The sequence below is a fragment of the Littorina saxatilis genome, linkage group LG17 (genome assembly GCF_037325665.1).
Source record: "Littorina saxatilis isolate snail1 linkage group LG17, US_GU_Lsax_2.0, whole genome shotgun sequence".
In the NCBI taxonomy this organism is placed as follows: domain Eukaryota; kingdom Metazoa; phylum Mollusca; class Gastropoda; order Littorinimorpha; family Littorinidae; genus Littorina; species Littorina saxatilis.
Window position 1 is genome coordinate 44,355,969 of NC_090261.1, and position 22,608 is coordinate 44,378,576.

Genomic DNA, 22,608 nt, shown 5'->3' on the forward strand with positions numbered 1-22,608 from the left:
GGGGATATAATAACGATTGGCTGTAGCTTTCGAACACAGAAAAAATTATTTCAGTATTGCAAAGTGGTGTTGATAGTGTCGAATGTAAACAGAACAGTCTCAAACGCCATCTTTGGTTTACGAATCGTCACGAAGTGACGTCAACGGTCTAAAAATAGCCCAAGTCCTGGAGAACTAAACAATGCAATAAAGAATTAATTATTTCTCGTAATTGGTAAGGACTTCAAACCTAACACTTTGCAGGAAGCTTAATTTATACATCCCCGCAGCAATGGGAAAAGCCCTGGAAGTAATTAAATTAATTAAATAGGACTATGTCAGCCTTTGAATGAGGGGTTATTGTGTATAGTGAGGAAATAATTTTCTGATGTATTTTTAATTCATTATTGGTGTTTTATGCAAAACGTATGGTCAATATTGAAAGTTTAAAAAAAGTACTGCCCTCACATTAATACGAAGGCGGGATCACAGCTGGATGAGACAAGGTACGGCAATTTCGACCCGGAGATCTCTTTCAGGGCGCACAGAGGATGAGACAACACAGGAGAAAGAAAAAAAAGAATACAGATAATAGCACACGGAAGGAACGATTACAGCAGTTATAATTAAATTACTTTGTGAGTCAGGGTTTTTTAGGAGTACAGGGGAACCCCCTTTTTAGACCTTAAAAAATGTGAGAAAATCAAGTCTCAAAATGGAAGGGGTCTAAAAATGGGGGTAATTTACAGAGGTTATGAACAGGAAATCTAAAAAAGCAAGGTCTTAAAAAGGAGGAGGTCTGAAATGAAGGGGTCTTAAAGGGGGGTTCCACTGTGGAAAAGTACCTATCAGTTTACCTGTATGTATTAGGACTGGGTGGCCGAGTGGTAACGCACTTGCGCTCGGAAGCGAGAGGTTGCGAGTTCGACCCTGGGTCAGGGCGTTAGCAATTTTCTGCCCCCTTTCCTAACCTAGGTGGTGGGTTCAAGTGCTAGTCTTTCGGATGAGACGAAAAACCGAGGTCCCTTTGTGTACACTTACATTGGGGTGTGCACGATAAAGATCCCACGATTGACAAAAGGGTCTTTCCTGGCAAAATTGTATAGGCATAGATAAAATAAATGTCCACCAAAATACCCGTGTGACTTGGAATAATAGGCCGTGAAAAGTAGGATATGCGCCGAAATGGCTGCGATCTGCTGGTCGATGTGAATGCGTGATGTATTGTGTAAAAAATTCCATCTCACACGGCATAAATAGATCCCTGCGCCTTGAGTCCGAGTCTGGAGATACGCGCGCGATATAAGACTTCATATAAATAAAAATAAATGACTGATGAATGTGTCTCTCTGTGGTTCAGGATGTGGTGGGCAAGGTGGAGGACCAGGTGTCAAGCCATGAGGAGTACCGCAAGGCCTACATCGCCTGCCTGGACTGGCTGGCCAACACCAAGCATCGCCTGCAGAGACTCTCCGACTACTCCGGGGACAAGCGATCCCTCCAGGACAGACTGCAGCAACTCAGGGTGAGTGCCACTACTTTGTATGTTGGCTGTGTGGTAAGAAAATATTACATATACATCAGAGAAGTTAACAATTTCCTTGTTAAGTTAAAAAAATCAAGTGTTTGTTGCCTTGGTTTTTGTTGAGGCAACACTCCTGGGTTCTTTTATGGCTTTGCTTGTGTGGCAATTAGTAGTCTTGATAAAGATAATACATAGAAAGTAATGAAGTTTGCTGACCGTGGAGAGAGTTTTCAAAGAGCAAATGATTTTGTTCAACAGGACTTCAAATCAGACCTGCAGCAAGGACAGGACATGCTGAACCGCTGCGCTTCACTGGGTGATCGTGTGTGTCAGACCACAGCGCCACGAGGCCAGGAAATCATCCACAGAGAAGTTCAATCACTCCGTGATGACTGGGCCACGTTTTCCACCGCTGTTGCGGACGTGGAGAGTAACCTGGAGTCTTGCATCGCCAACTGGCTGCAGCTGGACGATGAACACACAGGCTTCATGGGCTGGATGGAGCGTATGGACAACAAGGTCAAGAAATTCATGGAACCCAGGCCTAACCTTGTTCGCAAGCAACAACACTTGCAGGAGGGAGAGGTGAGAAGAATTTTCTTTGTTGCATTCAGTCCGAGCTTGCTAGAATCTTCCTGCATATGTAGCATGAATTTTGTTGCTACTAGCTAGCTTTCTACCGGGAGAATATGACCCCAATTTTTGAGCATTGGGATTATTGTATGTGTCTGTTGATAAATCCTGAAAACAGAAAAAATATATGGCTATGTTGAAGTTACTTCTATCCGTGAAAATGTCTGTTGGTAGAAAGAGCTGTCACTTGTCATATTTTGTGTCTTCAATCATAGTCTTCATCTTGTAGCAATTCCTGAAACATTGTCAGATGATCAAACTGTACTCCTTGATCAGGTACGCAGGGTGGAGTGGGGGATTGGGTGGTAAGGTGAGGGGATGGGGAGGGGAGGTTGGGAGAGGGGGGAACTGTATAATTTCCGAACTCTGAAGTATTTCTTTCTGGATTGTCACGCCGTGCATGTACACATTTCAGGACCTGTATGATGAGATAGTGAAGCACAAGTCGGAGCTGGACAAGGTGAGGGACAAGGGCGACGCCATCGTGCAGCGTTCCAGTGACCCCCGCGTGTCCAACAACATGATGCAGCTCTACACCAGATACCAGTCACTCTGCTCGAGTGCCAAGGTGAGACACATCACTGTGTTGTGGGATGAGGGTATGAGGGGAGGATTATAATGACAGTATTACTTCTGTGACAGGGAAACCAGTGAGAGTTTCAAAGCTCCTGCGAGCTGAGACAGGGTGGTTTTAGTCACAGCTCATCATGATCACAAGTGCTTTAAAAAAGTGCAGCATTAGGTCAGTCATTTCTTCCAGCACAGAGACTTGAATTACCTCACTGAAACGCAAGTCTGTGTGGCAACTCCAGAAGAATTCCGTCTGCACCAGCCTATGTATCTAGAAATAACATAAGTCTGCGCACACACCCCATGTTAATCGGATAACAACCCATCAGTCAGATTCAGATAATGCTCATAGTTGGTTTTGCGGTAGTTAAGTGAGGCATATTCATTTCTACTGAGGCTGTACTGGGTGGTGTGCATGCACTGTGCTAGTCATTTCTTGCAGCAGCTGTAATTCCCACGAATTTGAATCTAATTCATTCTGTGTTTGGCGTTGCAGTCGATGGTTGGGCGTCTGAAGGACAATGTGGACGACCACAAGCAGTATGATGAAACTCTGGACGGTGCTAGTCGCTGGCTGGCCGACATGATGGAGCGTGTAGCTACCTGCAGTGACACCTCTGGCGACTGGCACGTCATCCAGGACAGGATTGAAGAAATCAAGGTAAGAATTCTCATGTATGCTATCAGTTGTGTAGACAGATGTAAAAGAAATACACACACACACACACACATGCAAGCTGGCGCACGCACACACAAACAAAATCAAACCAAACCAAACCAAACCAGAAAGAAGACAAAGTTAAAACAAGTAAAAGGAAGCAAAACTTGTGGTGGAGAGTTGCCCACATTAGCACACAAAAAAGTCGCAAAAGTGTTGTAACAAAGATTTAGAAGCAACTTTAGTACATTTTCCTGTTTTATATCAACACTTCAGAACAAAAAAAGCAAACCAACAAAACCGTTATCGTGCACTGTGCTGATTTTGTATGTTTGTGAACAGGATGTGACTGCCAGCATGGACGATGGTCTGGCCAAAGTCAACTACGTGTGTGACCAGGCAGAGAAAATCTTACCCAACACTTCCATTGAGGGCAAGAAACTCATTGAACAGCAGGTCACAGAGCTCACCAACGACTGGGTAAGGATTCCAACTTGTTTTCTCTGTTTCAAGCTTTATTTACTTTACATGCAGTAACGCGAAACATACAAAAACTACACAACAGTTAAGGGCAAAATACATCTGCGCAGTCGCCACTACACTGCATACTGCGATAGGGATTATGACGAGTACTTGGCCTGTTTTCTTTTCACGCAACGTGTAGCGGGCTGGGGAAAAAAGAATTACCTCAATAATCTGCAGTGCGTCGTCTGTCCTGCTGGCGTTAGGTGAGCGCCTGGCCTGAGCTTGTGAAATTGCAACTGTGTTAACATTTCATTCTGCAATAGAAACTGAGAAAGTCTGTCTCAAATGGCAACACTGTTGAGGGTGTTAGATGAGTATTAGGGGGGGAGATAACTATCAGCAGCTTCAAGCATTGCAAAATTCAAAGAGAAAGCATTGACACTTCTTTGCATTACAATTATTAACACACAAATTGTAAAATGAACAACGTTTTATTGACTGTGTGTTCCTCCTGCAGGAGAAACTGAACAAGTCTATTGAGGAGTGCACCACACTGCTGGAGGGAGTGCAGCAGAGATGGCACGACTACGAACAGTATTATGGAAGCCTGGTGCGCTGGCTGGCCGACACTGAAAACACCCTGCGTGCCGACCCTGAACCCAGGGCTCTGCTGGTGGAACGCAAGGCACAGCTTGACAAGTACCGGGTAAGTAACATCAATAAGATACTGTTTTAGTTACTGTGGAGAAAAAATTATCTCGATGATGTGTATGACTCAGTTTTTTTGCCCAAGTACAATTAATTGTTTGCTAGCTGTGATGCAGTTTTTCTTAGAATTTTGATTTTGTTCAGTAGTATTGGCTATTGCAATATCATACTAACTGATGATTAGAAGGAAAACAAAATAGGGGGGGGGGGGGAGTATTCTTCTTGCATGATGTTTCATGTACTATGTGACCACATCTCTAATTATTGATAATTTAGGACAATAAAACTGATGAAATATTCTTTCATTTTCAGATGATACTATCAGACATTGAGAACCACAGACGCCTGGTGAACGAGCTGAGAGAGAGGGTTCACAATCTGGAGGCACTGTGCGACAACCCGGAGGTCACTGCGTCCTTAGAGGATGTCCAGCTACGATACAACAATGTCCTTGATAAGGCCAAGGTGGGTTGCACACTGTATCTTATGAATACATGTGTGAGTGTGTGCATGTGTGTGTATGTGTATTGGTGCATGTGTGTGAATCTATGCTACTAGTCCGTCTCTGTCAAGATCTTTGTTTAAAAGAAGTCATGTAACTTCGTATATTCTAATTAATTTAGATTTACCAAGCACAATGTTATTTTGCATGTTACCCTTAACAATGCAAAATAACATTGTGTTGGTAAGTATAAATAAATAAGAAAATTAATATAAATTTTCATGATTTTGTTGAAGTATCTGCTGATACAACCATACATTTGAGTACAGGTCCAAATGTCATTTTTACACACAGGTCACAAATAAGGCAATTAAAATAAACTTCTGTTTAAACCATATTTTGTCACATTGACTGCACTAAGCACTGAGCTGTCTATTATGCATTCAAAGTCATATTATTATTATCTACCCCCCAGGACCTGGTTGAAGCTCAGCAGCGGCTGTACGACGAGCACCACAACTTCCACGAGGCCCAGCAGGACTGTGAGAAGTGGCTGCTGCAGATGTCCTTCCGTCTCATGGCACACAACTCTCTCAACGTCTCCTCCATGGAGCTCACCGAGAGACAGATTGAGAAACACAGGGTATGTGGCTGCATGTGAATGGTAGGCCCGTACTCTGCAAAAGGATGGGGGGGGGGGGGGGGGGTGTTGGAGGACAACTTGCAACTTTGAGCTGAAATCAGAAGAGAGAAAAACAAATTTGGTGCCAATAGGGTACAATTAATGGGCAATTTCTGAGATCTAGGCAGGAACATTTTCCATTTTGATAGAAGTGGGCCCAATGGTCTCATAATGTAACTGATTTGATAGTTCATGTGGAGTTCACTGTGAGATGTGTGGAAAATGACAAATGCAGACCTTTCTCTTGAGAAAAAAAAATGGATAAAAACATCTGAAGCTATCTGTCTACCTGCAGCTTTGATTTTCAGAATAACGCGTTGCTTTGTAATATTATTCAAATCTGTAATCATATCATAAACAGTGGTTTAAATTTCTTTGCTTGTTTATTTCACTCAGAACTTTTGTTGGTGAGTATCAGTATGCCACTCTGAAATGTGTGTGTTGCCGATTTGTTTGAATTGTTCAGTTGAATTGTTCATTAGTTTAGTGTGTGTACAGTGTTGAATCTTTCGAGTTTGCAGATTTGATTGAACTGTTCAGGTGAATTGCATTAGTAAGGCGTGCAAGTGTGTTCTGAGTCTTATAAGTTTGCAGAACTGGATTCGCATTTTGACTGCAATATTTTAGTTCAGTGCTTATTTTTCAGTGAGGTTTGCAGCTTTGAGTTTGTGTGTGTGCATATTTTCAGCATTTGACATTCTTGACAGCACTTTGTTTTCATGCATGCACATTTCCTGCACCCTGTTAGGTGTTGCTGCGAGAGATTGAAGACTACCGTCTAACCCTGGACAGCGTCAGTCGACTGGGACAGCAACTGATCATGAACAACGCTCGCATCCCTCGCCTAGCGCAGCAGGTGGAAGCCCAACTGCAGAATCTTGAAGAGAGTTATATGAACCTGCAGTCCACCGCCCAGCAAATCAGAGTGAGTACACGGACTGGTTGCAAAACCAATGCTGGCACTGACATTGTGCAGTTTTGTGTTTTTTACACAGGGGTGGGCACCCAAAATCATTATGGAGTCAAAATCCAAAACAGATAGGCTGATAACATTCCAAAAACAAGACTGAAAAAACAAGAAAGTTCCAGCGAATCTTGTTTTGTCTATAATTATATATTCCAGAAGCTTACCTTTCTTGTTTTTGGCTCACCGGAATGTGTAGACATTGACAACTTTATCATCTCAACAGAGACATTTGTGCTGTGTATATTTATTTATTTACGAGGATTTATATCGCGCACGTATCTCACCACACAAGGCGACTCAAGGCGCATGTTACCTATTAATGCCGTGTGAGATGGAACTTTTTACACAATATATCACGCATTCACATTGGCCAGTAGATCAACAGCCTATAGGCTCCAGTGAGTCATAGTAATAAACAGTCTACGTTTGTATGGACTGGCCACCGTCCGACCTAATGATGTTTCTGCGTCAACAAGAGCCTCTCTAAGTGTTCAAAATCGCATGTGCTAGTGCAAAGATTTAAGTGCCCACCTCTGTTACGCTTTTCTGTTCTGTTTTGTTTTGTTTTGTCTTGTGTGTTTCTGCCTGTTTTGGTGTACTGTGTCCTTGTTGATTCTGTGTTTAATTTTCTGTATGTTTGTTTATGTGTGAGTTTTGGACTTTGTTGTTTTTTGACTTCTTTGTTTTGATTTTTGTTTTTGTTTTCTATTCCCCCTCTTGTGAGATGGATGGAGAAATGTCAAGGCATTGGTAGTTTCGTTTTGCTGCATTAGCTAGCTGTTTTTTGCTTCAGGATTTTATAACCTGTAGCTGTCTGGAAATGAATCCTCTCTTTCTTGGTAATGCATATTTGATGACGAAAATAAAACTTTGAAAGAAAAAGCAGATAGCTCATCATTGTAAAGCAGGCAGACACGAAGCAAATCCTTTGTTTTCTGCAAATGTATATCTGATGCCTAAAAATAATATCAGAAAAAGAAACGGAAATTTCATAATTGACAGCAATCGTGGCAGGTAAACTGGAATTAGAAACATACGTTTTTTTCTCTGGTGAATATTTCTCCATCTATCACACTGACTATGGCAGGGCTTGATCCACTGAGTGGCAAGGAAAACACCGTAATATCTGTAGTCAGCTCTAGTCTAGAAGCCAGAAATTTACCTAGCATTTACACAAAATATACAGGTCATGTTGATAAAATCTTGTAATTACAATAAAGAAGGAGTTGGGGTATTTGCCAGATCTGAGGGGTTGCTGTTGGTATCAACCAGATCCAATCTGAGAAGAAAGAATTGCTTTAAAAAAAAAGTGTTTGTGTCTTAGGTTATAGACATTAATTTGTTTATATTAAAGATTTGAACAAAGAAGAAAAAAATAAGAAATCTGAAATTAATTTCTAGTAATGGAAAAGAAGAATAACATTTACATGAGAGTAACACATAACATGTCACAGTTTGTAGGGCAGTTTTTAAATTCAGACTACAGTGCTGTTATTGTTCTATGAAACGAGCGCTTTTCAAAATTTATTCCTGGCAGTAAAGACTAACATTTTCCAAACTTCGCTTCTAACACAAAACGATGTACGTACATTCAGCTGCAGTACAGCTAGTACGTCCTTTTTGTAGTTCAGAATCTGCTTCTGCAAAGCTTTGTAAATAAATATGGACAGCCCCTCTGTCAGGATCAAGACCCTAGCTTTTTTCACAACCTTTTGATTCAGAACTCTGTGTAGTTGATGTTTTCTTATTTTCAAGACTAAAAGCCACAGACTGCAAACAAAAGTTGATGTGTGCACACCCGTAAACCCTTTTACATTTTCACTTCTTTCTGTTGATGCACAAAATGTGCAATCTGAAAATATCCCTCTTTGAATGTTTTCTGTATGATAGAAATATACGGTTGATATCCCCATACGAAACCATCCTGTTGCCAAAATAGCTGAGAGAAAACCGTGCGAGTACATGTGTGAAGCCGATGAATGTTGTGGACATTTTTCGTTTGTACAAGCTGCATGATCTATACCGTCGTGATCTGCATTTGTATTGCTGCTGCATGGTCTTTACGAAGGGGAAGTGGGTGTGTTTTCCTTCGTCGCTTTGCCCAGGTTGTCTCCCCTGCCCCCCCCTCTCTGTTTTGCACCCTGGAAGTGCACTCTGCTCGTAAACACGCTAACCAGCGTAGATGTTTGAGTTCCTTCACACCTTTGTTATTTGCTGTGCACACTCAGGTTTTTATTTTGTTTTTGTTCTGAAAGGCACAAAGGTATTGTGCTACGTTTTGTTGAGGATGATTAGCGTATTTGCCTTTTCTATAGTTTTAAGGAAGAGAGTTTCTAATACTGCTAACCACACAAAGTCACCAGACCTGATGATGTGTCTGCTTCTTTTGTTTCCTGTTTTATTGGTGTTGAAAACTGTTAATGTTGATTTGGATTTTGAAACCTTTGAGTTAAAATAATTAACTCCTGTGAGTATCAAAGTTAGTGTAGTTTTGATGTTTTTGAAATAAGGCACAAAGTTAAAGAGATAGCAACAAATGTATTGCTGCAATTTTGTAATTGTTGCATGAAACCCAAAGGATTTAGAAGGAAAACAACAGTAGAAGCAGCAGTACACAATTTTAAATGTGATAGTTCTGTTTTGGCATTTAAGCCTGAAGAATGAATATCAATAATCATACCTGAGATACTGAAAATACAGGTAAAATTGTGGACATACTATTTTTAATGTATTAAGTAGAAAGGCCAGAAAGGTTAGAATCTTAATAGTCAGCAGTAACAAACATTGATTCAGGGACAGATTAATAGTCAGCAGTAACAAACATTGATTCAGGGACAGATTAATAGTCAGCAGTAACAAACATTGATTCAGGGACAGATTAATAGTCAGCAGTAACAAACATTGATTCAGGGACAGATTAATAGTCAGCAGTAACAAACATTGATTCAGGGACAGATTAATAGTCAGCAGTAACAAACATTGATTCAGGGACAGATTAATAGTCAGCAGTAACAAACATTGATTCAGGGACAGATTAATAGTCAGCAGTAACAAACATTAATTCAGGGACAGATTAATAGTCAGCAGTAACAAACATTGATTCAGGGACAGATTAATAGTCAGCAGTAACAAACATTGATTCAGGGACAGATTAATAGTCAGCAGTAACAAACATTGATTCAGGGACAGATTAATAGTCAGCAGTAACAAACATTGATTCAGGGACAGATTAATAGTCAGCAGTAACAAACATTGATTCAGGGACAGATTAATAGTCAGCAGTAACAAACATTGATTCAGGGACAGATTAATAGTCAGCAGTAACAAACATTGATTCAGGGACAGATTAATAGTCAGCAGTAACAAACATTGATTCAGGGACAGATTAATAGTCAGCAGTAACAAACATTGATTCAGGGACAGATTTCAAGAGACGAAAGCATTAATGTCTGTTAAGATTATACATGTAGTTCTCATACCAATACCAAAACCCTGAACAAAATCTTCCTATTTTCCTCGTCTTCTGCATGCTCAGAGAAGAGTCAACATTTGATTCTTTCCTTTACCCCAAAACAAATTAATTGCCAACGTTCCAAAATTCAGAATAAAAAAATCAAGAAAGGTATGTTATTAGAACCTTTCATTTATGACAAAACCAAACGTTACATTCACTGATCTTTGACCCAGCGGTCTTTTACGTGGACAGATAATACAGAAAATAAAAAATTGTCAGATATTTAGTTTATTTTCTGTATTATAAGTGTTTGTCTGGCCACTTAAAAGTGAATGTTACATTTTGTTTTGTCATAAATTAAACATTCCAATAATGTTAACATACTTTTTTTGTTTCTCTCCTATATATCTTTTCTTCATTGTTGATTCCAAAACACAGGCTCTGAAACTGTTCACAACTTCGTTGCATGAATATTGTTCACATCTGTAAAGCATACAGTGTGACAAACCTTTACATCAACTTCTGTTTGCATACGTAGCCTTTCAAATTTTATGTGAAATATAAGCAATTGATTTCTTTTCCTGAACACAAATCTCAAATAGGAACCTTCTGCTTGGTGCAAATATATTATACTTTCCAAAGGAAGTTTTGAAGTTTCATTGAAATGACTTACAGACAAATGCCGCAATATTTTTTCTCTGCTTGTAATCGTGTTGAGGGTTATAGATATGAGTAATGTGATAGAGTTGCATGTAGTGTAGATATTATGTTGTGATGTGTTTTTTCACGAATATATATACATGCATGATTAACTGGAACCTTACTGAATAGCCGCTGGCACTTAACTGTAAAAGTGCTTTGGACTTTTGGACATAAAAAATGTTGATTGTTGAAACATATAGAGATTTTTCCTCTTAAGCATCCAGGTAAAAACTTGATTTTAGAATTAGATATCTCATACTGAATCATGCAGTTTCCAAGATAAGCGATGTATCAATTTTGGGATTCAGATTTTTCAATTTTTTTTATTGAGCCAGGTAAAGCTTCTGGGCAAGTATGTGAACTGTGACAATAAAATCCATTTTTTTTAGGAGCTGAAATTAAGCTATTTTGCATCAGAATATCAGCTTTCATACTAGACCATCGGCACAGAACGTTAATTGTGCATCAAGTTAACTGTAAACATTAACTGTTGTTTCTTGAGAGAATTTTTTTTATCATATCAGAAAGTAAGCACGTCCAATTTGAGTAAGCATTATCAGTAAGGTTCCAGTTGCAAGGAAAAAAAAGAAGAAAAAATTAGTTAGAAAGCAAACAAGGGCATGGCTGACTGGGTATTTCTGCTCCCTCTCTACAGGCTGTGTTGGATCACTTAGAATTTTACTGGTACCCCTACCACAGAAAGGACTACACATACAGGCATAACCCATGCTACTGAAGACACCATTCCTTCGGGCAATCAGAATCCGCTAGTTCTGACTTGGACTCAACATGTTACCTCATCTTTCTTTTCATCAAGATCTGACTTTTTTCGCATCAGAAAGAAAGAATGTGGACATCCCATTTCGTGTGGTATCAAATTTTGTTGGCTCTGAAAAAGAAAAGTACCTTTATGGTACCGTATGTCAAGGATACTCATATGACTTGTTTCAGCATTTTTCAACTGGAGATAAACAGTTGTTTACATTCTACATGAACAAATTAAGGAGAGAGTAAAATTATGATTCACTGATGGTTTTACAGTGACACTGTCTATTTTCAGTCCATAACAGCATGATATTTGTCTTTTGCAGATGGCGCAAATCGCCACTGTTACTTCTTATGTAAAGTTTCGTTACTTCTAGACGTACAGTGCGTTTTTTTGTAGCGTCGTCATAGGTCTAGTGCCTTTATGCCAGTGTGTGCGTGTATGATCAGTAGTAATCAGCTAATGTGGCTTTTGAATTTGCAGGTTTTGAAAAGCCTGTTTGAATGCTCTGTTTTTTGTTGTTTACATATGTGATGAGAAGAATATTATGCTACAAGGCATCTTCACCCGTATTATGTACACAAGTCATTTTTGTATTTAATCAGTGTTAAACTCTAGATGAAAAGTAAAATATACTTGAGTGAACCGCTATAGCTATCATAGCAAATTGTAGCACATACTTTTTCGAAAGTAAACCATGCATTGTTATAAAGCACTTCACATAGTCAGTATTATTTGTGTAGCTAGTGACACAGTCATGCTTGTTTGCTCTCTATATATTTTGTTTGCGTGGACATCCAATAATAAAGTTGAACATTTAAACATTTCATCATTCTAACAAATAGAAAACACAACAGAAACCAGTTTGGGTAAATTCTTCATCATTCTATGAGTTTATTTGGTACATGTATATCGGTTGTTTTTGAAGAAACAGAAGAAACTTTTTGGGTAAATTCTTCATCATTCTATGAGTTTATTTGGTACATGTATAACGGTTGTTTTTGAAGAAACAGAAGAAACTTTTTGGGTAAATTCTTCATCATTCTATGAGTTTATTTGGTACATGTATATCGGTTGTTTTTGAAGAAACAGAAACTTTTTATTTTTACTTAGTACTGAATCATACTCACACTTACACACACTGAGTCACACACAGATATACACACACACATACCTGCACCCACATGTGCATACACACACATGTGTGCACATGAACACACACACACACCTTTTATCATTTTAATTTTAACTTTGTACACATCATACGCTAAGGCTTTCTTTGTGATATGTTGTTTGGCTTGTAATTTACTAGAAGCTGTGATACTTTTAATCGGGAAATCTCTTTTTACGCTTTGTTTGTGTTAATGATATAAGTTCAATTTATGTTTAGCCAAAATAGATGTTCTTTCCATCATCTGAAACATTCCGTCCAAGTTACCTCTTATACTTTTGTGATATGTTTCCAGCGTTTCAATCAGTATTATTTCAAACTCTTGCTAAATTTGTCCTGATTTGTGATGTCCAGAGTAATTCGGTGCTGTATTTGAAGAAGACGCTAAATTATTTATGACAGATTGTCATGTTTCCAATACAATAGTATCTAAAAGATATGCCATAGGGTTAGGTGCTCTTATGCAAGCATGCATCTATCTCCTGCATTCCATCGGAACAAATTAAAAACTGTTCAATTCAACATCATCTGCATGTTTGAATAAATGTGCGTACTTGCTGAAAACGTGATCAGTGAATGTATGCCAAGGCTGGAGGATTTAAAAAGATTAGCTTTGTTGTTTTAAAGACATTTTTTCATGATACTAAAAGATGTGAAGAATTTGTTCGTGTAGATTTTAAATAAAAGAATTGGTGATGGGTATTTGAGTTGAGAACAGTTTGCCAAAAAATTATGTTTACTGTTTTGATTTTCTAAACGAGGGACAATAAGTAGATTTTCTTCCCTTTCTGGAAAATGCTCTTGTTCAGAAAACTGTTGAGAAATCTTTATGGTGTGCTGGTGTCGTGGTTGATATGACACTTGTTTTGAAACAAAGTTTCTTATAAAAGCTTAAAAAGACATTATTAATCAGTATTATTGCAGGAACACATATAGCGTTCTAGCTAGCAGAAGATGTTCACTGCATAGTTTTGATGACAAAATATCTTGTGCTTTTTGCGCTTTAAGCTTTTACCACATAATTCTTTTTGTGGTTGGATTGAAACTGCATGTGTTTGTATCACTGGAATGTTCTTGCAAAAATTTTGTACTTGAAGTATTTTTGTATTCATTGTTTATAATACTTGGTTTGAATCCGTCCAATTTGACCACGGCATGTTGTAGTATGTGTCTGTATGTAGTTGTTGCTAGAGTCATCTAATGCTAGTGGTATATGTGTGTGTGATATAACCATTATATATCCATATTCTAATTACAAAAGCTCACCATTAAAGGCCGTCTTGTGATAATTAACAGAATAACTACAAATGTATTGGTGTTGTTGTTTGTCACAATACTGTTACATTCCTTCTAGCATGTGCTGGAATTATAATTTTTGTTTTATTTATAATAAAACTTGTTAGAAGACAAGAGTGTCTGAATCCTCTTTCTGTTGTGAGTGTACATGGCGGTATGTGTGTTTGTATGTGTGTGTGTGTGTAATGTGGCAACAGGATGGTATAGAAAATATATATTACACTAGAGTCGTTCCTATTCCCCACCCAGCTAGGTCACCGTTTGCTTTGCAGTCTTGTTTGTTATTTCTCTCACTTTTTACTTTAAAAGCTCTGCCCACACTCGGCTTTCTATCTCTTGTCTATTTGTTCCTCTTTTTGCATTATTTGGTCTGTATACTGTTTATGTTGTGTTGCTCGTTTGTATGTTGTTTGAGCTTTCAAATGAAAAGCCTTTTTGTTTTTATTTCTATATTGATGCTCAGAATCAAAGGTGAGCCCAGTGCACAAATTACGAGATCAAATATCAACGGTATGTAAGTGCTCAGAACTCAAGTTTTAAAAGTGCCAGGATACGTACTGCTTCCCTACAACTCTCAAGTATGATTGTCTTGTGTTCTGAGGACTTACGTCCCTTTGTTACGTGATCATTATTTCTGATGATATTGATTTCTGGGGAAATCAAGGGGCAGAAGAACCTGTTCGAACACAATGTTTGACTAAACAAAACAAAGCAAAACAAATCGGTGCAAAACATGACAAATTCAACAGTAAATCAAACAAAAAATAAAACTTTACATGCAGACAGCTAGATTAATTGACTATACAGGTTTCAGCATATCTTCATTTAATATGCACACAAAATACATGTAAAGAGGGAAAACAATCTTTTCCTTCAAGGTAAAAGTACAACAACAACATCGTAACAACAAATTAAAAACAAAAACAAAAAACACACACACAATAATTTAGTTCAGCAACATGCTGGTACCAGGACTTATTCCTCCCCATGTAGACAATTATCTTGTAACTCATCATATGTATCTATTTACCTGGAAGACGGCTGTACCTGTTTACTTAGACGCACACCAAAAACCGGCAGCCTAGCAAATTTATGCCAGTGGTCAGACTCAAATGAAACTTTGGCAGTACTTATACCAATCATTTGTATGCATGCAAAGTCATGAATTTTTGTGATGTACGTCAATAATTCCTATGACGGGTTTTAAAACTCTTTTGGGAACATTGCATCACATCTGAAAAATATCTGTAACGATCCCAAATGTTACCTGAAATACTCTCGTATGTTAGGCATAAGATCCTGCGAGTTTCAGAGCAATCCATCGGGGCATTGTTGAAATACAGAGCATTTTGTCATGGTAGTACCGCTCATGCGATCGACACATTAGCCTGCATCAGTAGAAATGGTATAAGGCAAGAAATATAGCAGCAAATAATCAAAACAACCTGTTCTGGATAGATAATATATTTCGTTTTCTCCTTGCATGTAAAAGTTGCCAAGTTATGCCTATTCTGAATTTTCCTAAACATTTTTATTGGCACATGTACGTAACGATTTTGTCAGGTCGATTTTGGGGGTACAACTTACCCTTATTTGAGTGGCAGTCAAATGACCACTGTAACAGGAGGCGAAGCCATCAAGGCTCACGTAAGAAATCGACAAACAGTAACACACACACACACACACACACACACACACACACACACACACACACACACACACACACACACACACACACACACACACACACACAGAAAGAGCATAGGTGAAACTGTGCAAGAAAGCGAGACACTAGATCTAGATCTGTCTGTCTGCATGTAGCCTACTTACAGGGACACGACTGCCAACTAGTCTCGGCCCGCTCAAAATAATAATGACCGAGACTTTCAGTACTTCCTTCGCGTGACGTCTAACCCTCTTACGTCATAATGTGACGTCAATGTAATGTGACGTCTTCAAATGTTAGAGTTTCTACCACAGACATACACACGCACGCACGCACGCACATACGCACATACGCACGCACGCACAGACAGACAAAGTTACGATCGCATAGGCTACACTTACGTGAGCCAAAAATAATCTTTGATCCGAAACATGTACCAGACAGCCATTAAGTAGAGTGCGTTAAATGGCATAGAAAGTTGGAATGAAATGACATTGGAATGACTGCTTTATAGTTTGGATACGGAAGTTGTCGCTTAAACAAAATTCAAACTTTATTGGGTCACTACCTCGTATCTGACCAGAGATGAGACAATCCCTTCATGCCAAAAAATAAACTGCCTTGCTGTGCTGTCTGTGTTGGGTGGGAATTTTGTTTAATGAATAAAGTTTGCATATCAAAAAAGCGACAGTTACAAATTTGATTTATACAAAAAATCCCACCCCACAGAGACAAGTTGAAAATTGAAAAATGCAACTGACGGGATTATAGTGTTATCCTATTTAAAAGCCTGGACAAAGCTGAGATGGTGAGCCAGTCTACATGGGATGGACTGTGTCTTAAAATCAACCAACTATATATGGAAGCAAGCCATCCTTACAATGGACAAACAAAATAAATTGAAACAAAACCAATATACTTTGATCAAACACACAAGTGGATGATGCTTACTGAACTGTACCCCTGAGCAGTTCATGCAGAAAACTGGCAAATATTTACAGAGAAGGCTGGAAGTGAACCGTGCACTTCATTACAGGAGAAGACATGCAGTAGGGCACAAATGTACGTGTTTACACACAGAGACTTTGTCACACACATGCACACACAGACACACACACACAGAATACAGAATCACACACACATACACAACACACACACACTCTCTCTCTCTCTCTCTCTCTCTCTCTCTCTCTCTCTCTCTCTCTCTCTCTCTCTCTCTCACCCGCACACGTCAACCCCATCTCTTCCCCTGAAAAAAACTCAAAACACATTTCACCCTTAAAAAACTTAGTTAAACATTCCACACCCACTGTATTACACATGCTGTACTACCAGGAGCGCCTGCAGGAGATCCTCAACAAGTGGCGCCAGTACAAAGAACTCCTGGACTCCACCAACGAATACCTGACTGAGCAGTTCCCAGAGTGGCTGCAACATGAGGAGTCCAATGTTCCTGACACACTGGCTGACGCTCAGCAGCAGAGAGAGGCCTCACAGGTATTTATCTATATCGGTGCTCCAATAGCTCTCACAAACTTCAAAGTATAACGAAGCAATTGTTTTACAGCTATTTTACGAGAGCTGAGAATTGCCCTTGATTGTAGTTCTCGGAACTTTAAAAGCATAACAAAGAGCATGTCTCGCGGATGTAAATTGTACTAGGTGTATAGTTATGTGAGGAAGGGGAGAGTGAGGATGAGAAAAAACTAGCAAGCAATATTTTGTTTACTTAACAACGCAGAAATGTAACGGGTGTTCACATGTATAAGAAAACCAAATAAGTAATTGGAAAAGAAGTTTCATTTCTATTGAACAAGGCCATCAGGTTAATTGTAGCAGAGAGGGTGGACGTTAAAAGGTAATGAGAAAAACAAGCAAACAGATGATGAATTTAGACAAGGCCTTCACCATATGTGCATGTAGCAAAAAGGATGAATATTAATAAATAAATAATAAAACAATTCCTGCCATGAGCTGGAGTGGGGTTGGGGTTTGTTGAGGGCCCCAAAGGGGGGGTATCATCACGATCACGGGAAGGGAAATTTTAGCTTTCACGATCACAGTTACCTTGATTTTTGTTTTCACGATCACAAACACCTTGACGAATAGAGGATCATAGAGTGATACAGCTGTGAAAAATGTACGTTGAAAATAAAATGCTTTGCAATAATGCCCATCACGATCACGAAAACAAATCACGATCACGATCACGAGACTTGATTTTTGTGTCATCACGGATCACGGGCAAAGTCCCATCACGATCACAGAAATGGAAATTTCGGCAATCACGGTCACAGAAAGGTCAAAAAACGCCAATCACGATCACGATTTTAAACCCTTTGGGGCTCTCTTTGTTGGGAGTGGGAGATTTCAATGAGAATACTGTATCATAAATGAATGTCAGGAGTTGCAAATGAAAATGTTTTTGTTCCCAATTGCCAATGAAACAAAATCAAGTCAATTAGCAACACCAAGCAACTACAGTACAGCAGTATATAGCTAACCATCCTTTTATGTGTATGCAAAGTAAGCTACTGATGCAATAGCTCAAATCTGGGAACAAATTCACTAATATTCAGTTTGGATAATTCTGTGGGAAGTTGGGTAGACCTGAGGTGGGAGGGGGATTAGGGGGCAGGGAAGATAGGGTGTGTGGGCGGGGGTGGAGGGGAGGGAGGGACGGAGGAGATAAAAAGCTGAAGTGCATAAGTACACAAACAATTGCACCCACCAACAAGACCGTAAGACAAATATGTAAATAAATACACCACATGCACACGTGCATAAACAAGGAAAGAAAAAAATGAATCGAATAAAGCAGACTGATAATCAGTGTGAGATTTAAATCAGAAAATAGAAGTAGAACTGGGAGTAGAAAAAGAAAGACCATAACAACAACAAAGCATGATTATCTGCCACTTGTAATCCACTCGACATTTCTATGCCAGTAACATGCACCAGTTCTCATGACTCTGCGATTGACTATTGATGTTTGTGGCCCAGGCTGAATTGGAGAAGCTGTACGGAATGAAGCAGGAACTGCAACAAGCCTCGCACCGCTGCGAGAACCTGGGCAGCATGGAAAGTTTGGACAAACTGGATGCATCCATGGAGTCGCCCCTGGCCGAGCTTGCCACGCAGGTCAACAAAACACTGCAGGAAAGCATTAATCAGGTGAGTGATGGTCTTGAATAGTGTTTGTTCGTTGTTGTTTTTCTTGTTGTTTTGGAGCGGTAGAGGGTGGGTGCGATGGGAGAAGGTTTTGTTTCTGTTCATTAAGTAGATAATAGTTGTGTGTGTACGAATACGAATAAACTTTATTGTCATGGAACGTAGTGTTTATAAGACACGGGAAGATAAAGAACAAAATGATTTCATTGTTTCTTTTTTTGGAAGCAATTATATACAAATTCTCCCAATTTAGTTTGTGTATGTGTGTGTGTCTGTGTGTGTCTGTGTTTTTAAGGTTTTTGACCATTCCCTCTGTGTGAATATTATGTACCTGGATGGGCCCATGGTGTGTCCCGGCCCCTCTCCCCCTCCCCAAAGAAAAAAAGGGATTTGTTTCATAAGCTTGGTACCAAAACCAAAAGCAAACCAAAAAAATATCACAAGTAAACAGTCAGTGGGATGTTGACTCACTCTTTAAATCCCCAGCACTGGTATTTCAGACCAAATAGTCACACCAGTGGTTAGAGGTAGACTGAGTATCGACTGACACAATCAATGCAAGATTAATAACAGCCAGAGGTAAAAAGCCTCAACAATCAGTTTGTCAGGCAGCTGACACATTGATTCACTTCCAAACACTGCCTTGAATAGGCAATTGGATGTGAGAATGTTTTGATAACATACTGGGCATGGGCAGTGATTTAAATGTCACTAAATGTCACTGGTTCAGCACAGAGATTTGAAATTTGATTCTCTGCCAGAAGTTGTAACTGAAAGACCATTTACCTTTACCTGCGATCGAGTGACCTTTACTTTAAAATCTTTCATTGCCTAACAGACACTCTTTACCTGGCTTGTGATAATTGCAACCCACTTGCGATCTCAACGGAGCTGAAAATAAACTGGAAAGGCATAAGAAGTTTACTGTGGGAGCTGGCAGTTGAATTTTTTGTTTTGTTGCATGGTTGTTGGCTTGTAAAATTACAAGATGAGCATCCTGGACGATTTAACTTCTGTTGCACGCCCTCCAGTAAGATTTTATTATTTCATTGTTCAAAAAAACTCTTTAGTTGAGGTGCACAAATGTCAACAGTGCGTTTTGTTTTGTTTGTATGATTGTTTAACCCTGCACAAAGCCATAGTCAGTCAGTTCTGATTTGTTTTATTCAGTATATAGTCTTACTTCAATGCTGAAAGGCTTGAGAGTTAGTTTTTCAAATGGCATTATACTAGGTTGTTTTCCTAAACTGGGAAAATTAGTTTATCAACTACAGCAGCTTAATTACTGGATTGTGTAGTTTTATATTTATATATATGTATAGCTCTGTTTGAATGAATTCGTTTATGAGGCATCACACTTCAGCAGTGAATACATTATGCAGTTTTACTGTTCGTAGGCCCAACAAACAAGAGAAAGAAAGCGCAAGAAGTCTCAGAGATTGTTTTGATTGATTTCCAATGCAATTAATGGACCATACTTCTATGCCGGACAATGATGGATTGTTTGCTGATTTGTGTTGTGAGGGGTAGTAATATTACATTCGCCTTTGTAGTGAAACTTGCCTTTGGGCACTGTTATAGTGTGCCTCAGTTTGATATTTCCAGCAGCAAGCCTTAGCCAGTTATACTCTATCTCTCTCCGTGAGAACATGTGGAAAATGATAAGAATACAATACTTTTGAAATGTATATTTGCTGCTTTGACATTATGAAAATTATAGACAAAACAAATTTGTGACACCGGCACTGGACATAATGAAGAAATGAAGAAAGAAGTCAGATTTGTTAATGCGTTAGAGTTTCATCTCCTGATTCCTGTCATGAGGAACAACAGTTTGTTGTTGCTTTAATGTTGGGAATTAAGCTCGGTTAACTTAAAAGTTTACTTTGCTATTTGCAGGACAAAGGGATTTTTGAGCTGTTTAAAAAAGTATATCATTTTACTGTTTAAAAAGACAAAGGGATCAAAATTGCTGGCCTTTCAACGCACATAATTATCCTGTCTTTTTCTATCTGACAGCTGGAGAAGAGACTGGACAGGCTGCGGGATATGATACGGAAGTGGGACAGTGTGGATCGTGCACGCATCGACCTTCGCCACTGGCTCCACAGCAAGCAGGAGGAACTCCAGGAGATGGAGGATAACCCTTCCAAACTGCACGCTGAGGCCGCTGACCTTGACATACAGAGACTGCAGGTAAAATGAACATTTTTCTTCCTCCTGCTTTCTTGCTTTCTGCATGTCAGTCTTTCTTTCTTTGTATGTTTGTTTAGAATTTTTTTTAAAGAAAAGCAAAACAAATTTTTTGTTTTTTGTTGTCTATTTATTTTGTTTTGTTTTAGGGGATTATATTTAGAGTTGTTTTTAGCAGTTCTGCTTGTTCCTACCGAAAAGTTGAAAATGATGTGTGTTTGTGAAGCTGTGTCTGATGACATTAAAGTTTTGAAAGGAATGTTTGAATTGTAAGTAAATTTTTTTTTCATGAGTTTTGCGTCTGTGGGTTATTGTTGAAAGATTTCAGACCTTGCTGAAATCATCACTGTTTAATTTTTTTTTTAATTTCTCAATAACAAAAGCAAGAAAGATTACGATGACAAGAGTAGAGGGGTGGGATTCTTCAGGATACAAATCAGAAGGAGTTATACAATATGCTATTTCTCTGTTTTTAACAGCATTTCCGCGATGAAGTGGCAGCTAAAGGTCCAGCGATTGAGGAACTGCTGACTCAGTATCGCTCACTGACGCAACACAACCCCTCTCTGGCAGATCCCGTTGTCAGGGCCGTTCGTGACGATTGGGAAGAGCTTCTGGGACAGATCGACAATCTCTTGTCTGCCCGCGACTCCGAACGACAATCTGCACGAGAGCTGCAATCCATGCAGGACACCATGGACCAAGACCTGGAGGACTACGCCCGAGAGCTGGATCGCATTGACAAGGCAGAGACTACTATGGAAGAGAAGGGCATACAGATGAAGGTAAGGGAATTTTTGTGGCGTTGTTTTGTTCTTTTATGATTTTTGTTTGGTTCGTTTTGTTGCGGTTTTTGTTTTGTTATGTTTTTGTACACCTATGACATCCAGGCATGGTAACCGTAAGGTTTAGAAAAAAACGAAGAGAGCAAAAAAAAAGCATGAACAAAAACCAAATCCAACCCACCTTCCAATGCCATCATGAGATAAATAAAGAAATGAAATAAAGCGATCTAAGTTAAGAGAGAGAGACTGATGAAAAAAGGATTTGTTTTTTTAGCTTAAGGTAAATGATCAGAACACATAATAAATACATTGAGCAAGGCAGATCGAAAGAGAAACCTTAACCATGACAGGTAAACATTTTCAGATTTTCTGTTCATATAAGTGTCTGTAACTTGACCACTATTTTTAGACTCCCTCCCTTTTCAGACCTAGCTGGTTTACTCAGAAAAGTTGAGGTCTTAAAAAGAGGGGTTGAATCACTCGATTCAAGTGTATCTGAATCTGTGACAGTGGCCACACATATCATGCCTGGATGTTGCATCTTCTTTTCTAAGAGTGTGGTGATTTGTAGTATAGATTGTTCTCACTTTTTTTGTAGGCTATCTTTGTACAGTAAAACCTGCTTGGACCTGTTGTGCTTTTAGTGACAGCCAGTTGTGCTTTGTTGCAGAGTAAAGGCTTTTTTTTCTAATTTGACTGATTAGATCTTGAGCTACTGTAGATATATACTGTTGCAGAGTGTGTCAGATTTCCTTGTGTTTGTGTGCATTTGTAG

General features: G+C 39.1%; 1 protein-coding gene across 1 annotated transcript in view; it reads left to right on the forward strand.

The window, feature by feature from the left end:
- The window catches only part of LOC138953165 (nesprin-1-like), a gene marked incomplete in the record, with an annotated part of 316,807 nt that overhangs the window by 123,168 nt on the left and 171,031 nt on the right, over positions 1-22,608 (forward strand). The window contains 13 exon segments of the mRNA XM_070324965.1: positions 1,340-1,504; positions 1,763-2,089; positions 2,553-2,705; positions 3,204-3,368; positions 3,708-3,845; positions 4,348-4,536; positions 4,851-5,003; positions 5,456-5,623; positions 6,411-6,587; positions 17,020-17,181; positions 18,688-18,858; positions 20,875-21,051; positions 21,528-21,833. Coding sequence (XP_070181066.1) covers positions 1,340-1,504; positions 1,763-2,089; positions 2,553-2,705; positions 3,204-3,368; positions 3,708-3,845; positions 4,348-4,536; positions 4,851-5,003; positions 5,456-5,623; positions 6,411-6,587; positions 17,020-17,181; positions 18,688-18,858; positions 20,875-21,051; positions 21,528-21,833 — 2,451 coding nt within the window.